The 27,201-nt window shown below is 39.1% G+C and overlaps 1 protein-coding gene across 1 annotated transcript in view; it reads right to left on the reverse strand.

Annotated features, from left to right (window-relative positions):
• The window catches only part of SOS2 (SOS Ras/Rho guanine nucleotide exchange factor 2), a 55,010-nt gene that overhangs the window by 15,455 nt on the left and 12,354 nt on the right, over nt 1–27,201 (reverse strand). The window contains exons 2-12 of the mRNA XM_042799163.1: nt 25,942–26,067; nt 22,727–22,858; nt 20,786–20,950; nt 19,918–20,121; nt 18,253–18,396; nt 13,849–13,959; nt 12,026–12,124; nt 5,859–5,986; nt 4,808–5,463; nt 2,095–2,176; nt 1,281–1,403 (exon numbers count right to left, since the gene is read on the reverse strand). Of these exons, the coding sequence (XP_042655097.1) occupies nt 1,281–1,403; nt 2,095–2,176; nt 4,808–5,463; nt 5,859–5,986; nt 12,026–12,124; nt 13,849–13,959; nt 18,253–18,396; nt 19,918–20,121; nt 20,786–20,950; nt 22,727–22,858; nt 25,942–26,067 (1,970 nt within the window). The remainder of the gene's footprint in view (nt 1–1,280; nt 1,404–2,094; nt 2,177–4,807; nt 5,464–5,858; nt 5,987–12,025; nt 12,125–13,848; nt 13,960–18,252; nt 18,397–19,917; nt 20,122–20,785; nt 20,951–22,726; nt 22,859–25,941; nt 26,068–27,201) is intronic.

The following is a 27,201-nucleotide window of genomic DNA, read 5'->3' on the forward strand; positions in this document are numbered from 1 at the left end:
CCTAGCTAGTAGAGAAGGCTGTAAAAAATAGCAACAAAAGCAATACAATGATATTTAAACTCTTGAGCCAGTTACGCCACAAAAGCCCATTCTACGTGAGTTTCTACGAAGGGGCTCGATAGGCACCGATGTGGATGGATGCAGAAACAGTTACTAGAAAAAAGCAAGCTGAAATCAGGAAAAGTATGTGCTGAGAGGCAGCGTGTGAAGGTCTCCCGAGAACTGGCAACTCTGGAGACCAGTGGTCCTGCTGAACCCACAGGAGCTGATAAACTGAGAACACCAAGGGCCTGATAAATCCATACGAGGCCACGGGCACAGAGAAGGGTGATGGTTACACCGAGGTTGTGTAACTTTGACTACATCCAAGAAGGTGGTGGCAGCTATATGTTGACAAACCTGGCAATATTACACACATACTTGTATTTTTTATATATATGCACACAGGTACCCGATGAAAATGGGACTGGTAAGTGACTTTCTCAACACCTACCTTGGACATACTGGCATGCCAGTATGACCCTTCACTTTGAGTAAACAGCTGTTGCTCCAAATAGGCAACTATGAATGACTGTGTGTGATAAGGCAATAACTGAGGGTACTGTGCATATAGTTATCTCCCATTAATAGTAACATCTTGATGGTACTAATAAAAACAGTTTAATGAATAAAAGTTGTTCTAGCAAGTATTGGTTGTGATCTGTGTCTCCTCCTGACCCAATCCCCTATCAAGGAAACAATTAGCCTTATTCATGCTAGAAACACTTAATTGTTCCCCGAGATAGCTTGGTCAGCAAGACCTTGAAGATTCACTGCAGCCTGCTGCAATGTGAAGTACAGACAAGAGTCTCCCTGTCTGTGTGCAAATACACTGACGGGGCTGGGAAAGTAAGTAAAATACCAGCAGGGCTGAAAAAAATGGAAACAGAGAAACTATCTTCATAGGGCCTGTTAACAAGGAATCCATTCAAAATGCAGTCAGGAATACTTTCAGTTATACATCTCTCACCCACACCCGCTTTACATAGCAGCCATACAGCGTTCTTGTGGGTGGTGATCACAGCTGTGAGCGGCAGAGAACCAAAGCACAGTTGCAACAACAACAGAAGTCAGTATGACTAATCAGAACATGGTTTGGGCTATTAGTCTGGTTGCAGACAGTGATAAGTCCCTACTTGACAGCACAGCAGTCTCCGAAGGAGATTACTGTCTCCAGCATCACCATATAATCAGTGAACTAAAATCTGGCTTTAACAGAACAAATTTAAAAGCAAATAAACCTGAGCTGTACTGGCTGGACATATTCCTTGCGAAATCGCTTCAGGTCTGCGCCAATAGGCTGCTCTCCTTTCTCGATTGCCAGTCTGTCTGCTTCAGTAGGCTCAGGCTCTGGGATTTCAAACCTACGAATAAAAGTACCAAAAAACTGATGACAATTAAGATAAAACACAAAGCCTTTATGTAGAACATGAAGAGCAATCGTGTTTTAAAAAAAATTCAGTGTGGTGAAACTCAAGAACTCATCTAATATCCAGTTTGCCTGGAATTCCCTCCTCCCCTGGCTATGTACTGCTAACACACCCAGCTCTCGCCCTGATAATTCACCAGTTCTCTGGTCATCACAAGATGTCTAGACTAGGATGTAAGGTTTTTAACTACCTGCTGGCTTGATTAAGTGAAGATTAGAAGAAAGCTTAAGAGTGTCTTTATCACACTGTATTAAAATACTGTTTACATTAAGAGTCTGTGCCTTCCCAACAAACTGCTTCCAACATTTCCATTCTTATTTGCATCGAGACTTTGGCATACTCAAATACACTCTCATGATCAGGTTAAGCAGTTCAAAACCTTACCATCCCACAGCTAAGGCACACCAAGTGCTCTAGCTAATACTTAATTCAGGTAACTAATTTCACAAACCAGAAAAAGGAAGCTTGCATTTACAACCTATATCGCTGTAATCCGTTTTAAAAGTTACTGTTTTATGAACTTCACTAAAACATGTGCCACATGGCACTGAGAACCCAAGCAGAAAAGGAGCAAGTAAATACATAAAGCTTTTCAATGTCTTCAGAAAGGGTAACCACTGCTTACCTTTCAATCAGTAAACTCAGCAGTTCCTGTGGCTTGCAAAAGGAGCGATATGTGGTAAGGAAAGTACGTACAAAATTAGGATCTGTAAAGATAGAATAAGAAAATTGAGTGGTTTTTTAATCCATTTGCAAAATATCAGTTATAAAATATACACGCACTCACAGAAGAAGTATAGAGTGCAGAAAATACACTAAGGTTTTAAGTCAAGCACTGTAATCTGAAAAATACCAGAAGTTAAACTGCTTGTGAAATTTTCATTTAGCTCTTTGATGCATTTCCCCTGCAAAAGTATTCAGCTGCACAGACTTTGTTCTCTCAAAAACCGTGTCTCAGCCTTGGCATGCAGAATGGCTTGCACTCCCTGAATATGCAGTTATTCCATGGTTTTCACAAAGACAAAGGAAACATGGTAGAAATATGCTGCCGACTCGTGACGTCAAAAATACCTATACCACCCCGCCAAAACGTTTGTCTTACCTGTTCTTAAAAAATCTCCAGCAGAGGGGACTGCACACCTGCCCCAGCCACAGCGCTGCAGCACGCAACTACCCTCTGCAGGGCAGCCAGCTGGGAAAACATGACAAGCAGCAGAGGCCTTACAAAGCAAATACCTGCAGCCGTTCAAGAGGCTGCACCTCGAGCCACCACACCTCCCTCCTGCTGTTTCTCACCGCTGCGGTAGGTGTGTTACCACGAGACGGGCCTATCCCCAAGCTGCCGCGTGTTTTACTGGGCCCGCTCTGCCATATTACAAGCATGAAAGGAAAAACACTGTTCGCTTCATCTCTTTTCATTCCACTCTCTCGTACAGAGTTTTCTTAGATTGTGAATAAGCACGCTGATAAACAAATCACTTTACTGTGAGTCACGGAGGGTCATCATCTGGTCCTAATCCTGATACCCCCGCAGCAGAGCCCCTCACAAGGGTAACAGCGGCAAGATGCTGCTACCGTGTGGTATGCGGCAGCTTCCAGAGCTGCCTGGGAGCAAATGAATGCTGAAATACAGAAAAACCAGGCCTGGAGAAGTGCACGCACGTATGCTCACTCAGAAGTGTGGGTCTGGAGTTGTCGGGAGTTTCTCTTTTCTTGCTGTTCTGTAAATAGTCTTGAATCTGTCAGCATTAGGTGCAGGTAGCTTACACCAGCAGTCTTCAACATGTGGGCAGTGAATTTCTTCCAATAAGCCCATAAAAGATTAAGACAAACGCTGCTTTTAAGAAGGCTTAAATTCCCTGCAGAGCAGTGCTCCACATTTTTAAGGGATCCATATACAGGAACATGCTTGCAAGCTAAAAGTAATAGTGCTCTCATTCTGTGGTAATGCTGCTGAGTTTGCACCCTAGTCCTGCACTGGCCTTTTCTGCTTCCATGTCACATCTACATTCACTCTTCAGTATTATTTACGACATTTTACAGGGAAATCTTCCTCCTACAACTGAAGAGGCAGGTGATACCTCTGCTCTGCAATTCTCTTAAAATGGGGGATGCTACTCTGCTCTCTAACCTGTGTAGGTTCCATTATATTATTTTTGAAATTAAGTTATTTTTTTAAGTGACATTCTCAATAAAACGTGAAAATACAAGCAATGTGCTACTAATAGTGGCTCACAATTCAAATTCGAGTTTATTAACTCTGCATCTGCTACCTCCCATTGTATCCTGGTATCAACTGGGGACCTTCAGCATGACAGAGGTTGTTCTGCGAATGCAGAGCCTATGTGCTCTGCAAAGCCTGATTCAAACAAATCTGAAACTAACGCAAACCTACAATAAACTGGCATTTTTTTTTTTAAAAAGATCACATCTTGACTTAAATACAAACAAAAAGCACCACCAAGATCTGCTGAGAGTCCCTCCACATGCTGTTAGTCATCGAAATGCCCTTGTGGAGGCTGAGGGAGAGGATTTTGTTAGTCTTGGCTCCAAACACTGTTTGGAAAAAGCACACAGAAACCCAAGAGGCAATGCTTTCATTGAAGGTTCCCAAGGCCAAAGTGGCAAGTACTTGTACTATAAAAACTGAAGTTGCGTTATCAAACTAATACGCAAATGCACCAGTTCAGTCAAGAAAATAGCTAAGTTTATAAGCTGCCAAAACCCATCACGTTTTAGAAATGGATGACTTGAGACTCACGGACACCACCACTACGGATTACTTGCATGCCAACTAGTTGCATCAATACTGAGCTTCAATGTGGGAAATGCCTTTTTTTTTTTTTTTTTTTTTAAATATAGAGTTCCACACTATTTAGCCTTAGTTTTACAAAAAGACTCATTTAAATACCAGGCACTTTTGTAGAAAGCACAAAGGAGACCATTACTATTTGAGAAGCTTTACAAAAATTGCACACCACTCTTCTACCAGCATCCTTCTGTCAGCTTCACTGTGCCCCCTTTCAGTCCACGCTTTTCACTCCAATCCAAAGATCTAATATTTTCATCAACATTAGCACTTTACATAACTACTTCAAGGTTTTGGTTTTTTTCAGTGCAAAGGGGAAGGGCTTGCATATCCAAAATTTTCTTACAGTTTTGCCAGCAAAGCCAGTTGACTTAATAACAGATACTGTTTTGTTTTTTTTTTTCCCCTACAAATCTTGCTTTACATTTAACTATACACAGAAAAACAAACAAACAAACAAAAGGATTCATTTCATCACCCATACAAGCATGACCTTAAAGAACATATATATAACAAATGTACAGGATACCTGCATACATATGGTATGTTAACCTTTCAATTAATTTCACAACCGTTCCTCCTTTGATGATAGGAATGCCATTCCTGCTTTGCAAGTTGTCCTCAAAAACAATGTTATCTTCAGAGTCTTCCACTACAAAACGATACACATTTGGGCTGGGCAACCTCAGCGGCTGTTCATTTTCCTCTTGCAGTAACACTGAATCAAGCATCCTATCCAAAGTACTGCGATACTGGAGGGAAATCAGAGCGGCCATCCAATTATTCTTCTCTTCAGCAGACTTGGCAGCAAACAGTATACTGTTTTCATCTTTAGACACCAGTTCAAAAGCATGTTTATATTCAGATGTGTCATCTTTATCAATAATCTGTATTTTCCTCATGATAATTTTTTCCTTCAGTCTATACTCTGCATTGCTGTAACCAGGAAGCCGTGATTGACCATGATTAGTTTTACAGCTGATCATTAAACCATCAAAGAGAAAGATGTGGCGTTCATGTTTGGCTCCTACTTTTGTCAAACCACCTTCCATTATGAATTCATTACAGCACTGCCCAATATCTTTGCCTTCCCAGCCATCAATATTTTTCTGGATTTCATTCATTTTCTTGATGGCCAAGTGCTTGCTTCTTATTTGTCGGTTATAGAAGCGACAGACTGGCTCCCTTGAATGAATAAAAGAAAAAGTCATGATGGGCACATTCCACATTTGCAATCCCAAGAGACCAAAAAAAAAATAAATCAACTAAATTAATTGTTTGTATCATTATTTCTTTGCCCTAAATATATATGCCCTAACCAAATTTACTGTTCCAAATAAGCCACATGCACTGCTTTGGCTAGAGAAGAAATAATTATATTGACATTATCCACAGAAGTGGACCGTGAAAGTTTTGGGCTGCTACTCCATTTACAATGAAAACTGCCATAAAGGCATGTCTTGAAAAGGGAATACACAGATTATCCAAACAAGAAAAAAAAAATTACAATCCCTTCCACATCATTTATCTCCTTCTCTGCCAACTTTGGGAAACACCAGGGTAGTTTTGTGGTTTATTACCCAGGCCGACGTCTTGGGGAGTGTTTGCTGTAAATGCGCTCCATGCTGCACTGCAGATTCAGAAGAGCAGTAATGGCTTGTTTTAAGCACTCCCGATCCTCTTCATCTTCACTGCATTCCTGCAATTGCTGTGACATAATAAATGTTTTTCTTTCAGATTTGTCTAATTTGTAGAAGGGTAGGAAGACTGACAAACATTGTTACACAGTGTTACCTACAGTACTCACTTAAGTCAGTGACTTCAAGTCAATGAGAATTATTACTAGAAGCACACCCAAAGCTAGCTGTGCACGTAATTAAAAAACATTTGTCAGATAGACAGGAAAAGTCACTAGATGCTCAATGGGAGAAAGCAGGAGACAGTTTAGAAAGATAACCCTTTACCCTTTTACCAAGAGCCCAGCACCAATTGCCAGATAGTTTTTTCTGCTATCTTTTCAACAATGTCCTGTTTTACACTGATTTTATTAAACAGTTTGGAGGTTTGAAATAGCCAAGGATTAAATGCTGTTTTACCTAACTATGTGCAGTATTCCTTCAATGAGCCAGCTAATCTCAACATTTCAGAGCAAATTTAAAAGACAGAATGACTAAGATTCTTTGTTTCCTACCGTTCTAAATTCTGCCATCTTCAGTAAATTCCCCTATTTCAAGAAAAAATGTCAGTTTTGCACGGTTCAAACTAACATAGTAAAAAAAAGTCTGAAATCCAAGATTTGCTACTAGTAGTAAAATGTAAAGACAGTGAGAATTGGCGTATTTCTTTTTTATAAAGACTAAATCTGTCTCCACCACTAGGTAGAAACTTCTTGAATTAGGAAATTCAACAGGCTTTCATATCATCTCTGTACACTTGGTAGCAATATGCTTTGAACAAAGCCTATTCACAGAGTTCCCTTTTTTTATCACTCCTAAAATACTACCGATATATCTTTTTAGCCCCTTTCATGTTCAAGATTGTATGAATTTTTTAAAAGAAAATTCAAGCAAATAGATTGCTGGGCAAAATCAAGACAATATGCCACGCAGTTTTGGATAAACTCTCTTTTACCTACATACTTTAAGAGAAAACTTACTTACAATCACTCAGCATGGCAGAAGCCTTCTTTTCCTTTCCCCACTATGTTCCCTCAGCAAGGATATGTAGCTTCCTCTAAAAGTAATTGAGAGAACAGGATTTGACCAGATTGGTCCACTCTCTTCATGTAATTTAAATTACTAAAATTTTTACTTTTCACATGCCCAAACAACCTCCATCTTGCATATCAGAGAAATTAAAGTTTCACTGCCAAAAATTTCTGGGAAGTTTATGAGCTGAGGAACAGTACAGGGAAGGGAAAAATAAGATGTCTACCTCTGTGGAAACCCTTCTTTTTCTTGCTATCAGCCACAAAAATGCAAAGAACATAAAAACGGTGTGAAAAGATGACAAGTGCAAAATCCTAAAGGTGGGAAAATCTACTGAGTCTGATAAAACATGCTTTCTCCTCACATATCCTGAGCAGAACTTCTTGCATCCCCTTTCCAAAGGGAGCTGTGTTTGGCAGTTAACAGACATCAAATTGCATGTTTTTTTTTTTTTTTTTTTTTTTTGTTTTTGTTTTTTTTTTTTTTTTTTTTTTTTTGTTTTTGTTTTTTTTTTTTGTATTAAAAAAGAAAAAAATAAATTACACATTTGGAAGTAATCTAATCCCTTTCTACACCTTAATGCATAGATCCCTGAAGATCAGGCAGATCACCTGTAGCATATCTCATTCTCTGTAATCACTGGACTAACATCTGCTTTTCCAAACGCCAGCTCTTAGCAAGCATCTTTCCAGTTAAACAGCAGATGCCAAAGCACGACATGCTTGCTAGACAGAGGAAAGATGTAAGTCTTTAGAAAAAAAGGTCCTGCTTATGCCAGATATATTTAAAATACTGGTGATGATAAACTGAGAATAGTAACTATGCAGTTTATTGTACATAAAATTGTCAGAAAATAGTAATGAAAAACCCTATAGCACAGTGGTCCTGCAGAATGCTGACCAGGGCTCCTCTGTCAATGGCAGAAAAGATCAAAAGGTGGAATTTCATCTGTTTTGGGTTGCTTGATAACAACATAAGGAGCCACATGAAAGAACTAGGGATAATAGTGTGCCTGTAAGTCACATGAGGAGGAGGAATCTATTCTCTATTCAACATAGGAAAGCCTTCTCAGACTGGGAACAGAGACTTGAACAGAGTTCTCCTTACCTTCATGATCACAATGATACACCTAACTGACATCTTGCTCAGGATTTGGATGGATTATATGACCCCTAGGAACTCTGGTATCAACAGACACATTGATGAAAGCATACCTGGAGCTTGAAAGTCTGATGAAACATTAAGCTCTCCTCTACACTGCCAGCATTAAGGTGTTCGTGCTTGGAAATGTCAATCATACTGTTTTAAACCCAAACAATCTGATAATCAATTAAAGATATGTCAACCAGAATATATTTGGGTTACCTGTTTGCAAGCTTTAACAATTTTTGATCACTGCCACTCCTTTTTCCTTCAAGATAGTGTTATTTCTTTAGTGTGACTTCCTTCAACTTCCGCTATCGTCACTCATCCCGACACAACCTACGTCAGGTTCATTTTCTGTCAATACTTGAAGAAGCAATCGACATTGAAGTGACACCAGGGCCTGCCCTCTGACTCAGGGCATTCAAAAGCTATTTGCTGGTGACCCCTATACAGCTGGCTAACCAAAAGCTGCCAAACCAAACAAATTCAACACAGGGGTCTCCAAACAACATCCAGCCCTTATGCCCCTTGCTTGGGCAAAGAGGAGCCTCTGATGCAGATCCTGCATGAACAGGTTTTTGCAGCAAGGAGAAAAGTTCTGCAATTCTTTCAAGCTTTTCACACTTTAATTTCCTTCAGTGTATTTTTGCTGTTTTGCAAAAAAGCAAACACGGAGGCCTGCGCTTTGGTATATCATTATTTCATTTACCTCCTAATTCAGTAGGTTTTTTTGGGTAACTTTCTTTAGGAGTAATAGTCTCAATCTTAGCTTCTCTCGCTACTGAAGCCATGAAAATGTGAGTGTTCTGTTGCTTTCCTGCTTCAGTTTTTGCAAGATCTTTTTAAACCAAGGTTCCTAGAGACACATGCAATAGTATCAGAGATGCGGAACCAACAGTTTATAATATATTAATATGTTGTTGAATAAATACTTTCTCCATCCCTAAAAACACTCTGCTTTTTAAAAATAACTGCTGTAAATTTAGGCTGTTTTCAAACTAAAACACAAGATTCACATTTTGAACCTGCAACTAAAGTGATCACGACAAAAGAGTCTGTATTGATCATTATTCACTACGGAATGGTATTTAAGATTTCTGCTCTGCTCTGTGTTCACAAGGTTAGAAAGATGAGACAGCCAAGTGCCAGCATCTGCAGCTGAATTCTAATTCTATTCAGAAATCTTGTATATTATGGATAAGGGTAAAATGTAATCATTTTTACTGCTAAAATTCCCTAGTTAAAAAAGGCATTGCCTAATATTATCTTTCGTGCAGCATCCTGCTTCATTATCTAAGTTAAAAACAAGTAAAAGAAACAACAAGATATTTCTACACTATTTGCCAGACTAGATTCTTCAAAGATATGAGGAAATTTAAGAACGTGCATGTATAACCTGATCCTATCAATATTAACGGGAGCTATGAGCAGACTCAGAGCCCCCAAGACAGAAAACTCTTGGAGCATTACAGATTTAAGACAGCCTATCAAAACCAAATTGTCTCTCTGTGCCATGGTTTAAAACATAAATAGTAACCACCCTTTCCTGTCACTGAAGAATAAACTACCAAGTTTGCAAGCAAAGCATTTAATCTTATATTTTGAAAGCACAGAACACTCTGCTCAGTAAGGCATATATGTTAACATTTCCCTAAAAAGCAAACAAACACTACACAGCTAATAAAAATCAGTTAAATGTTTAGATTTTCTCAAAGCTGCAGCATATTATTTAATTCTTTATTTTCATACTGATGCACTCCATTTCCCAGCTTTAAGACACAATGGGTCATTAATTAGCCTGACCTTCAGCATAATACAGGTCACTAATCTAATTTAAAAGTGAAGGAGCATTTTAAGAAGTTCCAGACAATTACTGTATTCAACTGACCCTTATGGAAAGGGAAGTTACACTGTTTTGAAAGAGAGATGTATCTGCGAAGCTATCAGTGCTCACTTCACAGCAAAGCTGGCAGAACCATGCTGTGCTTCTGCTGTCATCCTGTAGCCCTTTTATGAGTTTATTTGCTTTTGGAAGATGTTCTTATAGAAACATAAGCTTTATGAAGGCAAGTATTAAAACTATGGCAATGTGAAGTTACTGCACTGTCTATACTGAGAACAGAAACCTAAAGAAAAAGTCACCGTCCCTTAGGGTTGTTTTGGTTTGGGTTTTTTAAGCATTGGTTACTGTTTTCTAAACTATCAACAGAAATGTTTCAAGATTTAAACTTTATTGAGACCACTTGGGTTTGAATCTTTCTACGAAATATTGGTAATCCATATACTGCAGATGTGTGGTTCATGAGTCAAAAGAAATCATCCTTATTTTCACTTATCTAAATCAGGATATGTAAAAAAAATTACAGCAGACGTAATGAAAACAAAACTGAACTTAAAAAAAAAAAAAAAAGAAAAAGAAAGCAAAAATAATATGTGCCAGCTATTAACTACAGACCTGGTCTTAAAACAACTGCTATATTTTTGGCTTGAGATTCTTTTGAGAAAATTTTTTATTATATTATATGCAAGTTCTACATTGCAAAGTTTCCTTTTCTTCCTTCATACAAGTAGATCTTTTGAAATACAAAGACCATATAACACACCTGTAAAACGCTTCTAGTATCACTTTTTACACTGAGAACTTAGAAAGTGTAATTTCTGTTGCTATTTCAGAATGTCAGCTATAGCCACAGGATATTTCACCTGTTTAATTTAAGTATATCCCAGTTAGTTAATAATTCACTTACCCTTATAAGCATTACAAACTTCCCAGACACAATGGGGCAAGCAAATAGAGACGTTTTTTACATTATCCTCAATGACTTAAAAAAAGCTCCAATTTAAGTATTTTTCAAGATATTGCATTTTCTACAGCAATATTATTTTTTCTTATTCAAGAATGATTATTATAGATCTCAGATGTTAAATTTCTGCTGACTGCTGGCCTCTCTTCCCATAACTCACAGCAAAAACATTTGCTTGTAAGCAAAAAGATACATGCTTAGTTACTTTTTGGCTTTTAGCTGTTATACCCAAGGGAAGTATCTACTGATGTGAACCACCTTGCTAGTGGATATCAGAATAAAGTATGTGCAAGTGATCTGTGGTGAAACCAACAGAGGCTGTTCTAAAATAAGTAGTGCCTCAATAGGCAGAATTGCTCATAAATGTAGACTAGATGCCAACCTAAACAACTTGTACGGTAAGACCCCTGAGATATGTCCTACAGGAATAACTTTTTATCATCTGAATCAGAATTCCATAAAGCCTGACATTTCATCAATGTCATTTCATAGAAGACGGAAAATAAGAAAATAGTAGTGCTTCTTTTCATTTCTCCTCAAGCTGGAGAAAGTGGGTTATGCTATGAAAAATTCCATTTTTTTGCCATATCTTTTCCATTTAGGACTCAAGACAAATGGTTGAACATTAAGAACAGATTAGTCTGACTCCACTGGAAAGAAGTGCCTCCCCAGCCGCCAAAATAAGACCAGCTGAGCTGCAAATGGAGTGTGACTTGAGACTGAGAATATGGATCTGAATTATGCTTAGCTATTTCTGAATGGACAACAAATTCAGAACTCGGGGAAAGAAGACATCAGATTTGCATATTAGATTTTAAACTATATTAGAACTCAAGTTCAATAAAGGTTTGTTTAATAAAATATAGTTACTTCAAATGTTCGTATCAGAGTAACACATGCTTTTGAGAATTCTTTTTTTTTTTTACATGATTTTACTTTTCAGACATATACTAACTGGTGTCAAATTAATGTTTTCATATCTTTCAGTTTTTAGAAGCAGTAAGTAAAATCTAATTTTCTATTTAAAAGCTCAGAATCTCCACATAAAGAAATGCTTCTAGCAGGAAACAAGAGTGTAGTTTCATTTACCTGTAATAACTCAAAGTAGTGCAAACAATGATAGACTGGGATAAGCATGAGTCGTGGGAGAACGTATCGTACAGCTTCTTTAAACCCCTCAGCAATAGACTGAAAAGGAAAAATAAGCAGGATTACTTACACTGAAATAAAACAGGAATGGACAAGACCCTTAAGTTAGCACTGCTTTGAGCAAGACGGTTGCGCTCGACACATCCAGGGTGTCCCTTGCAATCTACATTACTCTATGCTTACCTTTAGTAGTAAGGAGGACAAAGTTTGCAAAAACATTTTTGTCTAATTAGACTCTTTATAAGGTTCAAAGGCATATAAATGCTCTCACATCAAGCAAACAGCACCTGTATGTAAACACCCTCTTTCCAGGCACTGCAGGCACCCTTTCACATCAACAGCTTTGGGTAGATTTGGATTCACCACAGAATTTAAAGAAAACACTACAATGTTAAAGACCAGCCAGGACTCCCATGCAGTCTACTAAACTTGCCACCAACTTCCCTTTAATGTCCTCTCCCCCCAGTTACGTACACTGTGCTTCAATTCACATCCAATATACCCCAGAAATACAGAGGTCTCATCAAGTACTGAAGAAGTTAGTATCTCCTCCCCCACAGAAACAGAATCACAAGTAGAGAGACCGAGAATCACAAGACTTAGAAAATTAAGTTAGAAATCTTTTCCCATTCCCAGCAGTTAGCTAACACAATAATTCAGGTTGTAAAATGAGGAGAGTTTTTCCAAAGGACGGAGAAATCCCTGCCATCCTCCATATCAAGGTAACTGTTGAACAGAAACTGAATTACCCAATCTTCTTTTTGGAAATTACCTCTCCCCCTGTTTAAGACTTTTGGCTGCATCTCTCTGCAATTGCCAGAGACAGCTCATATGCATCCACGGCCCAGAGCCCGGACCTTCGCCTTCACTCCACAGCTTGGAGAAGTGTGAAGGAACATCCCTACAAAAGCCCAAACCTTTCTATGGTGAGGAGAGTCAGAAAGGAGGCCAGATGCACTGTCAAATGACTCAATTACCAATTTAATCTGGAGTAGGGCTTTGAGCTTTAAATTTGCCAGGGAAGCAGGTAAAGGGGTTTCCTTCATTTACCAAGTAGTATGCAAGATTGAGGTGATTCAGCTTACCAAGCGCTCAGAGCTGAAGAAGAAAAACTCACCCTGAAGGAATGGCTCAGGGAAATCTCAGCTTGCAGAGATGCAGGTCCCAGTGAGCCGTACAAACTAAGCGGTACTATAATGGATTTAGCTGGGAGCACCACTGACTGAACACTTGCTCAGCAGCTTCTCTAAGGGCTTTTCTGAACACAAGCTCAGTCTTCTGAACAGATGTGCGACATTGGCAGAAGGAAGTAACAAAAATTTTTTTAAAAACCACCGATTATCTTGCTGGATAGTCCTATTAAAGAAATGGTTTAAGAAAAACTGCCAGTCCTAGCCTCAATGCCAAACAAGGGGGGCTGGGATATGTATGGAAGAAAATGAAAATGCTGGGCCTGGGTGCCTGTGTTTGGCGTTAAAAGGCAAAAGACAAACAGAGGTGGCAGGTATGAGAAATCACCCTCTATTCTCAAGCAAGAGAATCTGATGTGAGGACAAAAAAAAAAAAATCTGCTAAAGACTCATGGGTAGGTCAGAGCTATGTCCAGTTTCTACAGGAAGTGGCAGAGTCCAAGTATCTTACACTGAAGAAAGGTCATAATCTAGAGTATTTCTTCCTTGGTAAGAAGTAAAGAATTACTGACAAAACTCAAACCTTTGAAATACGAGAACTAAAGCAATTCAGTATTTCACATTTGCACTCACCTGGAAGTGGAGAGCAACAGCAGGTTTTGCCATTAAGTTATTAAAATGCTCATGAAATTGTGGAGAGAGAATATCCTGGGACAAGGTTTCATATGGATCAAAGGCTTGCTCCTAAATAAAACCAGAGAATTAGACACATACATGAAGGATGCAAGATATTTCTGTCCCAGCTAGTACAATTAATTCCTTTAATAAGCTGATACACAAGTGGAACTTTTCAAGAAAAGATCAATTTTGCAAAACAAATATTCAGTACACCACAAACCTTTTTCACTTCCAAATTTTAAATGCACACAACATTTTCCCAGCATTCCTCCATCTCACCATACTTAGCACTTATACAAACTTTGTTTTACTGAAGCAGTAGGAACCAAGAGAAGTTCTTGCTTTCAGCCCACCCACATTTCACATAGAATGGCAATTTATCTCCTCTCTGTCAATAAAGAATGACACCTTGGAAAGAAGTGCAGGTAAAAATGAACTTTAGACACTGTCACAAGAAAGCATTGTTGTACCACCACCATTTCAGAGTACATCACGTAAGAGTGGCCAGTCATAAGCATGGGACTTCTGCACGCTTTTCTGGCCATGTTGGAAGGCTGGGAAAATATCTGGGACAAAGCAGCTAGTCTGAAAGAGTCTCAGAGGAAAGTCCTCTAATGACACCAAGAGTTTCAGGTGCAAAAATTATGACTCTGGATACAGAATCTGGCTGTGATTCTGTAATATCAACTACAGCAGGATGGGATGAAAACCTGATTGTACATGAATCTCTGCAGGAATAATTTATGACTGCTCATAGACCACCTGCTCCAAAGCCTGTCAGGCTGTTCTCGAGTCTCTGCAGATTCATTGGGCTGAATCACTCATGAATCACCGGGTTATCCGGTGCTGATGGCACGATGCCCAGAATAAGCACATACCTCTTTCCACCTTAATGCAGCAGTGCTTGTTGGAATACAGGCTGCAGAATTTGGGAGTACCAAACACCACAAAGGCTCATTTGAACGTTCAGGTAATGTCTCAAGTCTTCGATCTGCAGAGGGTTGAGGGGATTTCCTACCTCGATCATGGGGCAGCTGCAATTAAACTCTTTGTGGGGAGGAGAGGCACGAAATGCGTTCTCTTTTCACATACAAATCATAATCATCACTCTCAACTCTCCTCATCAAGTGCTAATCATCGCTGTCCGTTCGCATTAGATTGTATCTGGGAGGGGGAAGGAAAGGGGGGGAAGGTTTGGCACTTCAGCAGCAGCGGCTGAAGGGAAATGATTAGACACTCTCTAACTGAACAGGCTGGTCTTCTTAAGCAGAATCTGAATATGGTTTTGTGGCGTTTTTTTTCTTCTGTTGTTGTTTATTCCACACCTGCCCACTACCTGCAAGCATCAATCAATATGGGGGTCTTATTTTACAACGCCCAAATTAAAGCCAGGGGACAACACTGCATATATTGCATATATTCTTTGCCGTACTAGCCAACAAAAAAAAAAAGGAACTTAAACCTCTGCAGAAGCAGCAAGTCAGCCATGGGGTGGGGGGTCACCTGCATCCAGAGGTAGTAAGCAGGAATGGCCAGATGGCTGCAGCATAATCTTGCATGCACATCTACTGAGGGAGTCAAACCAATACATATTTATTCGGTGCTGTCTTTTTTAACTATTTACTGCGTTTTAGAAGTGATTTCAGTTTTTTCCATTCAGAATTTAATCAGTAATTTGAGGTTTTGGCTTTTGAACACAAGATAGAAACAAACTGCATGAGGTATCTTCCACATGAGACTAATAAAAAAAAAGGCGGGGGGGGGGGGAGGGCTGTCCAGTGAGGGTTTTACAATTGCAATGTTGCAAAAGTTACTGAAATATGGAAACATTGACTCGATGCTCATATAAGTTATCTTAACGCAGTATATAGTTCTGGACTGGTGTTTGTGCATTTCTGCCCCTTTTGCTGTAGTGCACTGGTTTCCACCTTTTTTTGCTTTGTGGATACCTAAAACTTCTCCTACAGAAAGGCAAATACCAGCACAACCAATTTACAACGTACTGATAATAACCTTGCTTTATTAGCTGCCTTCTGAAGCCCACTTCAAAGTAGGCACAAAGACTCTCTGCCCTCGGTTCTGAGGCTCTCCCACCACTAGCTGAACATCACTAAAGAGATTATCTCAGGCAATCATTAAAACACACTGTAGTAGTTAGAATTGTAAAAGTTACCATCAAAGACATTCTTTTTTATCAGCATATGAACAAATATCCATCTCCCACTTATATGTGTCAGGCATCAAGTTTTTCAATTTCTTCCACACCAGGAAAAAATGTTTTATTTTCCCCATACTTCCTTATCTCAAAAACACCACTATATTTATGTTTAAACCTTCCAGAGAACTAACGCAGAAAAACAGACAAAGCAAGAAGATTCCAGCTTGCCAGGGTTGTTTGTTTTTAACTATCCTTCCAAATAAGCTGAAGGACCTTCATAATGGAAACACTAAGTGAACAAGCCAGATAGTAAGACAGGCAGAGCAAATAAACAATTCACTTTCATATCTCTCTTTAATGATCCCTTTTGCAAATACTCACAGAAGGATGATCTCAACATGTGAGATGATCAAATGAACAGCCTAGTTATTAAGTAGGTCTTGCTCCGTACTAACGGAATTATTAAATTCAAGCTTACTACCTGCATAAAAAGGTTTGAAGAATAATCTGTTCTTCATTTCCTAATTAAGTTTTTCAGATAATGAAAACGAGGTGAGATTTTTACTAATTGAAAAAAGGATGTGTTTCTCTTAAAGCACAGGATGCCCAAGAGGAGCTTCTGCAATAAACTGAGATATGTACACTTTCCAGGATAGCACAGCAGGAACACACTATTTCAAATTTTAAGTCTTTTTTCAATTTTAATATAATAGCTACTTACCTTATTTCATTGTAAGCAATTATGCTCTAACAACTTAAGAGCTAAGATCTAGTCAACTGGACTTTTGTACTGATATGTTACATGAGTATTTTCTTGAAGTAATGTCAGGAAAACTTTATGGTATATTCATACATGAGTGGCACATGGACTGCAAGACCTGCATGCTTCACACCCAGAAAAATGTAATAATTTTCTAAACGGTACTGGTGTGTTCGTGCAGTCCTCAGATTTAAAAACTGGACATACGTAAAAGTGAAATGGAAGTTTTATTGGTTGTCATTTTCTTTATAAACATCATAATTTAGAGATAAAAAACATAAACTTCACATTCACCATGTGGTTCATCCAAGAGACTTTCTCTTTCAGGCCAGGGCATTTGACTTCCTCTGTAATACAGTCAACGTGGTTTAGGTGATTAGCCTTACATTTTGGTTCAAAAAACTAGACTCAGTGCATCTCTTGAGAAAAAGCAGACTCCATTTACACATGCCCAAAGATCTACCTTGGTAATTTGTTCCAAGAGTTACTTCCCCTGACAGTTAAAAAGCTGTGATGTATTTCTAAGCTTTTCAGATACTGCTTTTTTGCTGTTCACCTCTCTGCTGAATTCCAGAGTAATTTTGTACTCAATTTTCAGGTCATCCTATTTTGACTAAACTGAACTCTATCTCACTGCGAAGCACTTTCTCAAAAACTTTAGCTTTGTGACTGTCTTTTTTAATCCTTCCAGTATTTCAATGCCTATTTAAAAAAAAAAAAAAAACAAAACAACCTGACAAAATAATTGTTAATAATGTTCCAGTACGAGTCACACCAAATCCATGTGCAGTGTCCTCCCTTATTCCTACTCTTTAATATCTATTTTATACATCAGTGGGTATTCATAGCGCTTTTGCTACAATATTGAACAGTAAGCTTCTGTTCAGTTTGCACATCTGTTTTGATACTTCATCCCTTCCCAGAGTCATTGCTTTGCAGAGACATTTCCCATTCCAGATGTATAACAATGCATTTCCCTGAATTAAGAACACATTTTGTTTGAGTTAGTTCACTGTCCAGAGTCATTCAAGTCACCCATCCTGCAGATCTACGTCCTACTGCTATGATTTTTGGGTAGCCCTGGGCCTGATACCAATGCATACAAAAATCAAAGCACCACTTACTTTCAGTAAGCAATCCCAGGTAGTTACTTTTCAAATCCACATCCCTACAGGATCGTAGCAATTAATTTCAACTCCAAAATAAGATTTTAATTTTGTGCTTCCCTGCTTGATAGAATTTCTGCGACAGGTAGGAAACACACTTTAGCTTACCTACTAAAGAATGCGTGGGGAAGATCTTTGCTCAGAGCTTATTAAAAGGACATTTTACAACAACAAATTTATTTGAGATATCGGAGTAATGACGAAGAGTTTACTAAGAAAAGAAAACCACCAGTGATTTAACAACAAAACCCCCCCCAAACAACAAAACACTGTACCTCTGCAAGATCCTCAAAGCAGCTGCCAGCCAGTGGATGAGGACTACTTTCATCAGTCATTTCAACAGTATCCTCAATCAATCCTAACAGCTTCACTGTCAACTCATGAATATCTGAAATGTTGCTAAATATCACATCGATATCCTGCAAACATAAAACGTATCTTAGTAGTGTTTAGAATAATTTCTTTTGCTTATGTAAATATCGGAGCATTTTCCGTGAAGTCTGAACCAAGAGGTAAATGGAGAAGAGCCAACAAAAAGCTAGGAAGAAAATAAAATTACACGGTCTTCCCAGCCTTGCAGGCTTGCCTGGGCACATCCAGCCTTGCACAATTCCCACCCCAGAGAAAGCAAGCACACCATCCTTCCCAGGCCCGAGCAGCAGCAGCCCCAGTACAGGCTGTTCAGTGCTTTGGACAGAAACGCAGGCCCTTTTCAGCCACAATTCACAGCTGTTGTTTTCCCCTCTGCAGATTCTTGTCTCTCAGAAATCAACAGGAGTTATTTAAAGCAGTTCCAAGGTCAGATCCTCTAAACCACAGGTAAAACTAAAGCAGCTATTTGGCTACTTTAGCAGAATACTACCTGGGTACAGAGGAGGAATTGGCAGCTTCCTTTTCCAAATTCTACTTCTAGATTTTTCAAATCTGCACACAGCAAACACACCCAACTAGGCAGCCCCCTCCAGTGACCTGCATTCTTCTTCTGACCCCTCTGAAACACACTTCTCGGAAACCCTCTCTGCCCCAACCTAACACTGCAGAGCTTGCTTGACCTCCTGCCAGCGCCAAGACCATAGCAAGCTCTTTGTGGGAAACAAGCAACCTCGAAATTTCTCATACCCGTTCCTATCTGACAAAAGAATATTCCCCAGCTCCAAAATATCACTCCTTTCTCCTCCCATCATCTTAGTTTGAATCCTGTCCCCACATTTCCACGATTCTCTGATATCCTATCAGCTACTGAGGAACCTGCACACCCAGCTGAAATGGGAATGTCTCCTGCTGCCTCTCTTTTTAACCTGCTGGTATCACCTAAAAATCCCAGTTCAGGTTCTGCTGGCCTGGTCCCCTTCTCCTTCCTCCCACAGGAAGGATTCACTAATCTCTCATTATTACTCGCTTTATTACAAGAGCTGTAATTCCTTTCTAGGCTCCAGCATCCCGAAAACAGTATTTGCCACACACAGTTTCAATCAAACATTTCAATAATTTATCAAAGAGAGATTCCCTTCAGTCAGTGACACGCTAGAGAATCCAAAGCCAAGGGCTGTTTTTCTTGTAGTTTCTGCAGACAGCAGTGCCCTGGGGTAGACTTCAAATGTCAATTCAAGCATTCATCTGCATTCACTGTACATGCAGGTAGAAATCTGTTAATTTTTGTGTTAAGCAAAACTGTAATTATTACCTACATGGCCAAAGAACTCCAGCTACTGATGGCATCTGACGGGGAATTGCATCCATTAAGCTTCGCTCCGAGAGAAGCACTCTTCATACTATTATGGCAATTCCTCCATTTTATTTCACATAGTCAACACTCATTATGCACTGACATACAATAAATCAAATCTAATTTTACCAACACAGTGAATGTAATATTGATACGTTATGGCTGCTAATGGAGCAACTAGCATTACACATCAATAACCTACTAAAGGACTTACATTAGGTGTGAACAATTTTCTGTTTGATAGGAAAGCTTCCCGAAATACTTTTATTATCAGATTTAACTCCCGCAGATACTGCCTTTCTTCTGCAATTTCGTTTCTCACTAGGTCATAGTAGTTGAGTTCCCCAGAAGAAGAAGGCTCATCTTCACAGAGAGAAACCAAACCAATGTCGTCCTGATCAAACATATCCATCAAAACCTAGCAAAGAAATTTTAAAAATTACATGCAAGTCTGATTTTTACACTTGGCTCAGGCTCAGCTATTTCAATGTGTTCAGAGAAATCCTTTGAGTTTTTAATACAATACTTTCTGTGATCACTTTCACAAGGGAGTAATATTTAAACTTTGGCAGCAGAAGGCTGGATCATTTGCCAAAGACATTTTCCCCTTTATAAGTTAGTACGACCTAGAAAACAAGTTACAATTCATGCAGAACCAACTTTGAAAACAAGGCATCTTGCATAAGCCTTTGACAAAACCCTCCTGATAAAGATAAAATTAAACAAAAATGTTTCTCATTTTTATGAGGATGAAAGCTAAATGTCGTTTCTGTCTTATAAAGAAGGAAAGAGCTGTCATGACAAAGCAACATCAAGAGGACAGTAACACAGCTGAGAAATAAAGGACAACATCGTTTTCTGTCCTTACATTGTTTTGTAAGTACTACTTCTGTTCCAAAACTTAACAGGCTTAACTTAAGTCTTCACTGTGACATGAATAAGGAGAGAGGCTTCTGCATTTGACTAAGACCAGTCTCTCCCTCCTATCCTGCTTTGGATATATCTTCAAAAAAAAAGAAAAGTCACCTCTATTATCTACCTTTGAATCGGTCCAAAAGAACATTTTAATCCCAACTCCTTACCTTATCAGCGCACATTGATACTTTAATGTCCTGCTGGGAGATCTCAAAGTGTCGTATATTGAAAACATAGTTTCCAGCCAGCTTTAAAATGTCAGCTGAGATGTACTCTAAAACAGCCACAATATACAGAGAGACATGGTAATCTACTTTATAACCTAGGACCTCCTGCAAATCGAAAACAAGAGGAAGAAAAAAAGGCTATTTATTCCAAAAATTTATTCAGCATGACAACTAACAGATTGAGTCTTCTACTGAAAGTGATCTTGTCTGTGTTAATTTACAGTAATGTCATAGGTAGGGCAAAGGACATGAAATGGAAATTTGATCAGTCACCTCAACGGAAATGCTTGCAAATACTTCCTCGTGCTATTTTGCTATATACTGACTGATGAAAAGCTACAGATCTTTCAATACTCCTTTCTCTAAAAATAGGGTTCCTTCAATTAATGGGCTTCACCAGAACGACTCTTATACTTAAATTTTAGTCCATATCTTTACTTGTTGCAGGACTTTGGCCCTCATCTGGACTCTTCAGAGAAGAACATGCTTCATTTTTAATTGTTCTTGATGGAAAAAGTTGCCTTTCATGGAACTACAGACTCTGTTCAACCTGTTACATACTGCAATCCATTTTAGTCCATCCTTTACATTTGGCTGAATAACTAAGCTATCTGTATCCTTGCATCATAGAATTTAATTAAGCGTTAAATAATCCTGTGTTACATGCTTCATGTTCTGCAGAGCATGCACCACATGGCCTCTTACTTGTGACAGGACCGTCATGAGTAAGTACAGGTAAGTTCATGTACTTGAGTAAGGCAGCCCTGTTCTCATCATATTGTGATGCATCTTCTAAAAATCAGATCCTGTGCCTACATCCACACACTTGTAAACCAGACTTCATAAAAGAAAGCCAGTGTTGTCTAAGAAGATGTTATTTAACGCTGTTTTCTTTCCGAACATCTCTTCCTCTCTCATTAACAGCCACAAACTGAGACACTGCATGTACGATCACAGTGGCTACACCTGAAGATGTGCTTTAATTTCTGCTTATGCTTGAATAATGTTTTCTCAATGCAGCTGGAAACTCTAGTGCAACAATGCCACCACTGACTGGAGAAAAGCATTTTTTCAGCTATGAACAAAAAAGGAAAATCAACAGAAAAATGAAATACCAAAAAAGAGCAGTGTTTGAATCAGCCTGAATCTACCGATTCAGCACTGATCTAAAAGTGATTAAACACCGATTTAAAAAGCAGAGTACTGTTTTATCATTAAAAAAAACAACTCTACAGGGGCACAGTATGAATACATGCTTACTGTGTGATGCTAAATCCTGACTGTAAGCAAGGAGTTCTATACCTGTTAGAAGTAACATGACATCTAAGAACTGAAACAGCCACCCTCCTCCCCAAAACCTACCAACAATAAAGTCTGTATTTGGCCTTTTGTTACACCTTTGCAGATCTATTGATTTTAAAACCAAGGGATCAGTGACATTCAGTAGTAACTGGAAGGACACTGATATGCATCTCAGTTGACAGTATACAAGGAACAGGATCTACTTGTTCTCTCTTTTGGCTTCTGCAGCACTGTGAAACAAATAAAGGTGTCAAAACAGTGCTAGGGAAGTAGGAAAGGTATTTGAGTTTGTTTGGGTTTTATTTATGTTAAAAACTAACTAGTTATATTTCAAAGTAGAGCAATACATTAACATAGTAATGTCTAGAACATGATGAATTTAGGGATCTACTTTTATTACACAATACAGTATATTCATCCTGTCCTATGGTGACTCTTTACTCTTTCAGCCAGTATGAGAAACTTCCCTAATTTCATATAAATTAAAGAAATACTTTAAAGGTTATGCTGGAGGGCAGTAACACAGCTGGGGTGTGTGGTGGGCAGAAGCAGCAGTCATCAGGTTGCTGGTTTAAGTACCTTTAATAATGGATGTATTTTGTCCACAGGTAGCAGGAGAGGATTTCTTCTTTTTCGTTTCTCTATAGCAGACTGCGCATCAGCAATCGCCCACTTGTCTATTGGATGAGGAAATGTCTTTTGAACACGCTCCTGTCCAAACATAAAGAGTGCACTTAGATTAACCGCAGTAATCAGAGAAGTTTAAAAAAAACAAAACAGCAAATTACTTCCCCTGTAGTATAGACAATTATCCTCCTCCTCAGTGTTTGCAACACATCTTCCTAACCGTTCTTTCCTTCTTACCCAATTCAGCTCCACTCTTTTCAGTAATCCCAAACAACCTCCCTTCCCAAAGCATGAAGAACTCCTTCAGATCTCCTAAAACAACTCCTGCTCTATGATCTTTACACGACAAGACCTGCAAAAAACCTCAGCTGAGACCAGGAGCCCAAAATATAAACAACATCAGGAAGTACTAAACAGTTTATAGTCTAAATGAAAAAAAAAACCAAAACAAAACAAAAAAACCACCAAGTCAGTATTGTTCCTATTTCATAAAAGAGTGTAACTTGCCCTGCATTAGATCAAGTTTATGGCAGAAATTAAAAACAAGTGCAGGATCTTCTAACTAGGAGGGGGACCATGATTCTTTAAAAAGTCTGGCTATAACACTATGGACTCCAAGCCCACACAGGAGCATCTTCCCCGCTGCACAGCCAGTCACAGTGCCTGCAGTTTACAGCCACCACTACCATGCTAAGCTGTAGGTAATTTCAGGTTACTTTAATATAGATTCACATCTCAACCGCTGCTCTAGGAAGAGGGGAGATGAGCCCCACAACAGAACGAGCTGCTTTGGGCAGCAGCCCCCAGCTACACACGTGCAAGACTTCAGAGGCTTCAGCTTCTCCCGGCCTCCTGCTGCAGCCCCTGTGAGCTGGGGAATTAAACGCCGAAAGAAGGGAGTCTGAATGGGACTCTGATGACTGCTTCAGTGACTTTGGGAAAACGGGGTTTTTAAGCTGGACAGCTCAAGAGGGGAGTAGCAATGACCTCCTGCTGCACGGCTCACCGCCGTGCCCTTACTCCAGCTGGCACTGCTGGGTGGGCACAGTAACACGGTGCCGTTCCCGGCCTCCGCGCTGGAGCTGGCGAGGCCTGGATGGGTGGCAGACGAGCTGAGAAAAAATGGTGACATCTCTCTGCCCCCTTGATAAAAAGATTTTTTTTGCACAATTCTGAAATTTAACAGGAGGCCTGAGGTCTTCTCAGAGGCAGCTTTTAAATATTTGCACGTGGCCATTTAACACTCGACTTCCTGCGTCAGCTGTATGTGCCAGGTAAACATGCGGTGACCTTTCCTCTTGGACACCAGCCGAAAGCTCCGGGCTGGTTAACCGAAATGAACCCTCTGTGAGATGCTACCAGGAGATCCCCTCCAAAATGGACGTAACGTGGCATCCAGCTGTCCTTCAACTTAACAGTGCACTTCATGGGTAACACACACTCTCTGTGCTTCGACTTTACTGGTTCCCAGTGTTTTCTTGGGAAGAATTTGAAGGACTTTTTCTGTTTATAAAACCTTTATAATTTTAGATTTTAGAATTGCAAATATTAAGTATAATATTATGCACACATAGCTCCATTAACTCCAGGCTATTATGTAAATATCTGCATGATAAACTTTAAGAGATCACAGCTCTCATGTTTTCTCTTAACAGCTAAAAACAGCTGAGGAGCAGAGCCAAGAGCCTTCATTCGTGGATCTCGGATGCCTGCTGGCAGCACAATCTCACTAACAACTTACAACACAAATCTGAATTCTACTTCCCCTGCTCTGGAAGAGTCTGAATTTATTGACCTACAGAACAATAACATTTTGGGAACTCATTGTCACTATTTAGACCCAGCCCTGTGTTTTTAAATTAAATAACTGTTATATTGCCAAGTGCAACAATGTTTTATTATTCACAGCTTTAAAACGCCAGGTATATTTCAAATACAATACACACGATTTAGTGTTTGCTGTGATATTCATAACCACAATTCAGAGGGTTGTCAGTTATCTCAGCAGGGTGTCTGTATTGTGTGCAGTTTTGCACACAGTAATTTGTGGAGCATACACATACCCAATGAAAATTATTAATTCATATGCACACAGGGTGCTTTTATCATCTCATGACTCAAGAGGAAAACTATGGAGTTGGTGTGTAGAACAATCAGTGCTATCTCAAAAACTGCCCTGTGTGCTGAAGGGTTTGATCAGCTGGGAACTGGAGAAAGAACATGGAATTTCTCAGCTCCACATCTAAAGTTCAAATCTAGATTCAAGGTAGTAACAAATCCCGAGAGCTATTAAGGGACTATTAAGTTTTGCTTTTATTTAGTCATACTACAATCTTTATGCATCAGTATTACAAAAGACATTAATCATAAACCAAAATTAATAATTAATGAATTAAATCAATGTTGAGTAAAGGGTAATTGCTGCATCTAATAAAAATCTAAAATAGGCAATTATTTTGTAAAAAATTTTCTTTTTTTTTTTTTTTTTTTTTAAACTTCCATGACACACATATAGGATATTACATGAGAACTTCATTTTGGTTTAGGCTGAAAATCCTAGACATATAGACTGATGTAAAATTAATATTCTACAAAGCTATAATGGGTCACAGCTACACGAAAGCACTTTCTCTCTAGACAGTATACTGAAGCACACTCCATTAAAGCCCTCATTTTGTAACCGATGACACAAAAGCAGACAGCTGCAATAATACAAGAGCCTCAGGGAGTTCAATAAAGTTCCAGGAACATACAACTCTATTCCCTCAGCTGCACAATCCAAGCCTAACAACAGTAACTTTTCATTCTAATATTTATGTTTTTTTCCTGTATATTTATGACAAAAAGCAGGAAAACTTGCAACATCCTTACATTCTTAAGTCCAAGGTGTATTTGAGAAGCAGAAAATCCTTTGAAGTATTCTGCATTTCTAAAAATAATGCTGAAAGAAAAAATTCCCACCATTTCTATTCTGAAGCCCTGTATAGGAAAATGAGTTTCCAATTAAGCTTGCTCTGTGAAACCTGAATACTATATAACCTTCTAGTATTAAGAGGCTCTGCTCTTCAGATGCACCTTGCTTTAACTTCAACCTGCACTTCTCAAAATCTTAGTTCATCTTTGCAATTCTGCAAGCAAGTGCTTGGTTTTCCAGTATCTAGTCTTACCTCTACATCTTGGACAGTGCGTGGCTGAGCAATGCATAGTTTGTTTAGCAGCTGAAGTATCAACTCTTCAATGTAATAGAGGGAATCTTCTTTTGCTGAAAGGTTTGGGTGAACCTGTTGCTGAACCTGTCCAAAAGAATTAAAAGAATTTATTTTTTTTTCCCATTTCAGGCTGTATAGGAGGAAGAATCACAAAAAAAATCAGAATACCTCTGTAGTATAGTGCTGCAAATTTGCACACTTCCAGTAATTTCCCACAAGTTTTCCTACGTAGTTAAGATGCCAATTCCTACTCCTGCAAAGTTGGCATCTCTATTCAATTAAAAACTAAGTGTTTAGCCTTTATGGTGGGGAAGAAATTTCAAGCCAAGGCAGATTTCTGCCAACAATGCAGTGTGAAAAACAATCACTGTTGGTAATTCTGCAGTTATTCATCCACAGAATGAGTAACATACAGTTATGTTACCAACCCTACTAATGAGTACTAGATGACTGAACAAAGAAGGAGCATGGACCCACCAGAGAAAAGACTTAATAAGCAAGGACACCATGATAAGAGAACTAACCAGTCTGGCAGGGAACTGAATTAATGCGCTGTCAAAACCTGTGGCAATAAAACCCCATGTCCATGACCTGGGAGAAGGGCAGGAAGAACTCTCTGAGGTGCCTCAGAGCCAGAAAACTAACTAGAACATGAAATGCTGTCTGAGGCATGAGAGAGAGAGATGTGAAATACAAGAGAGGGAGACCTAAGGAAAAGCATGAGTCAAAATTCAGGAGTGTCAAGACTAGGAAACGTGCTGTGAGAAAAGCTGATTTCCATCCCCCTCTAACGCAAAGCAGGATAATGCCTTTTATCTCACTTCACGGAGGTTAATTACAGCTTTTATTTCCAAGGCTAAGCTAGACCAGGCAACTTGAAACAGGCAACCTCAGCATGTGCCTGCACAAGCTAAGGGCCACAACCAACTCGCCTGGTCCAATGTGGCTATTTTCCTACTAAAAATGCCCCCAAAACAAACAACAACCCCACCTTAAAAAAAAAAAAAAAAAAAAGCACTCAAGAGTAGTCTAAATACTCAGTTTTCCCTTGCAGCCTCTGAATCAGGAAAGTGCTAAATAGATCTTAAACTATAGCCAAAAGATTCACAAGTAATACAATCCAGGGAAATTCCCTACTCTCCCCATACAAATTATATGATAATCACCTCAAAAAAAAGTAATTTTACATACTTACATTGGCATTCTATACGTGATTCC

This window comes from Tyto alba, unplaced genomic scaffold (assembly GCF_018691265.1).
Source record: "Tyto alba isolate M040663 unplaced genomic scaffold, T.alba_DEE_v4.0 Super-Scaffold_29, whole genome shotgun sequence".
Classification (NCBI taxonomy): domain Eukaryota; kingdom Metazoa; phylum Chordata; class Aves; order Strigiformes; family Tytonidae; genus Tyto; species Tyto alba.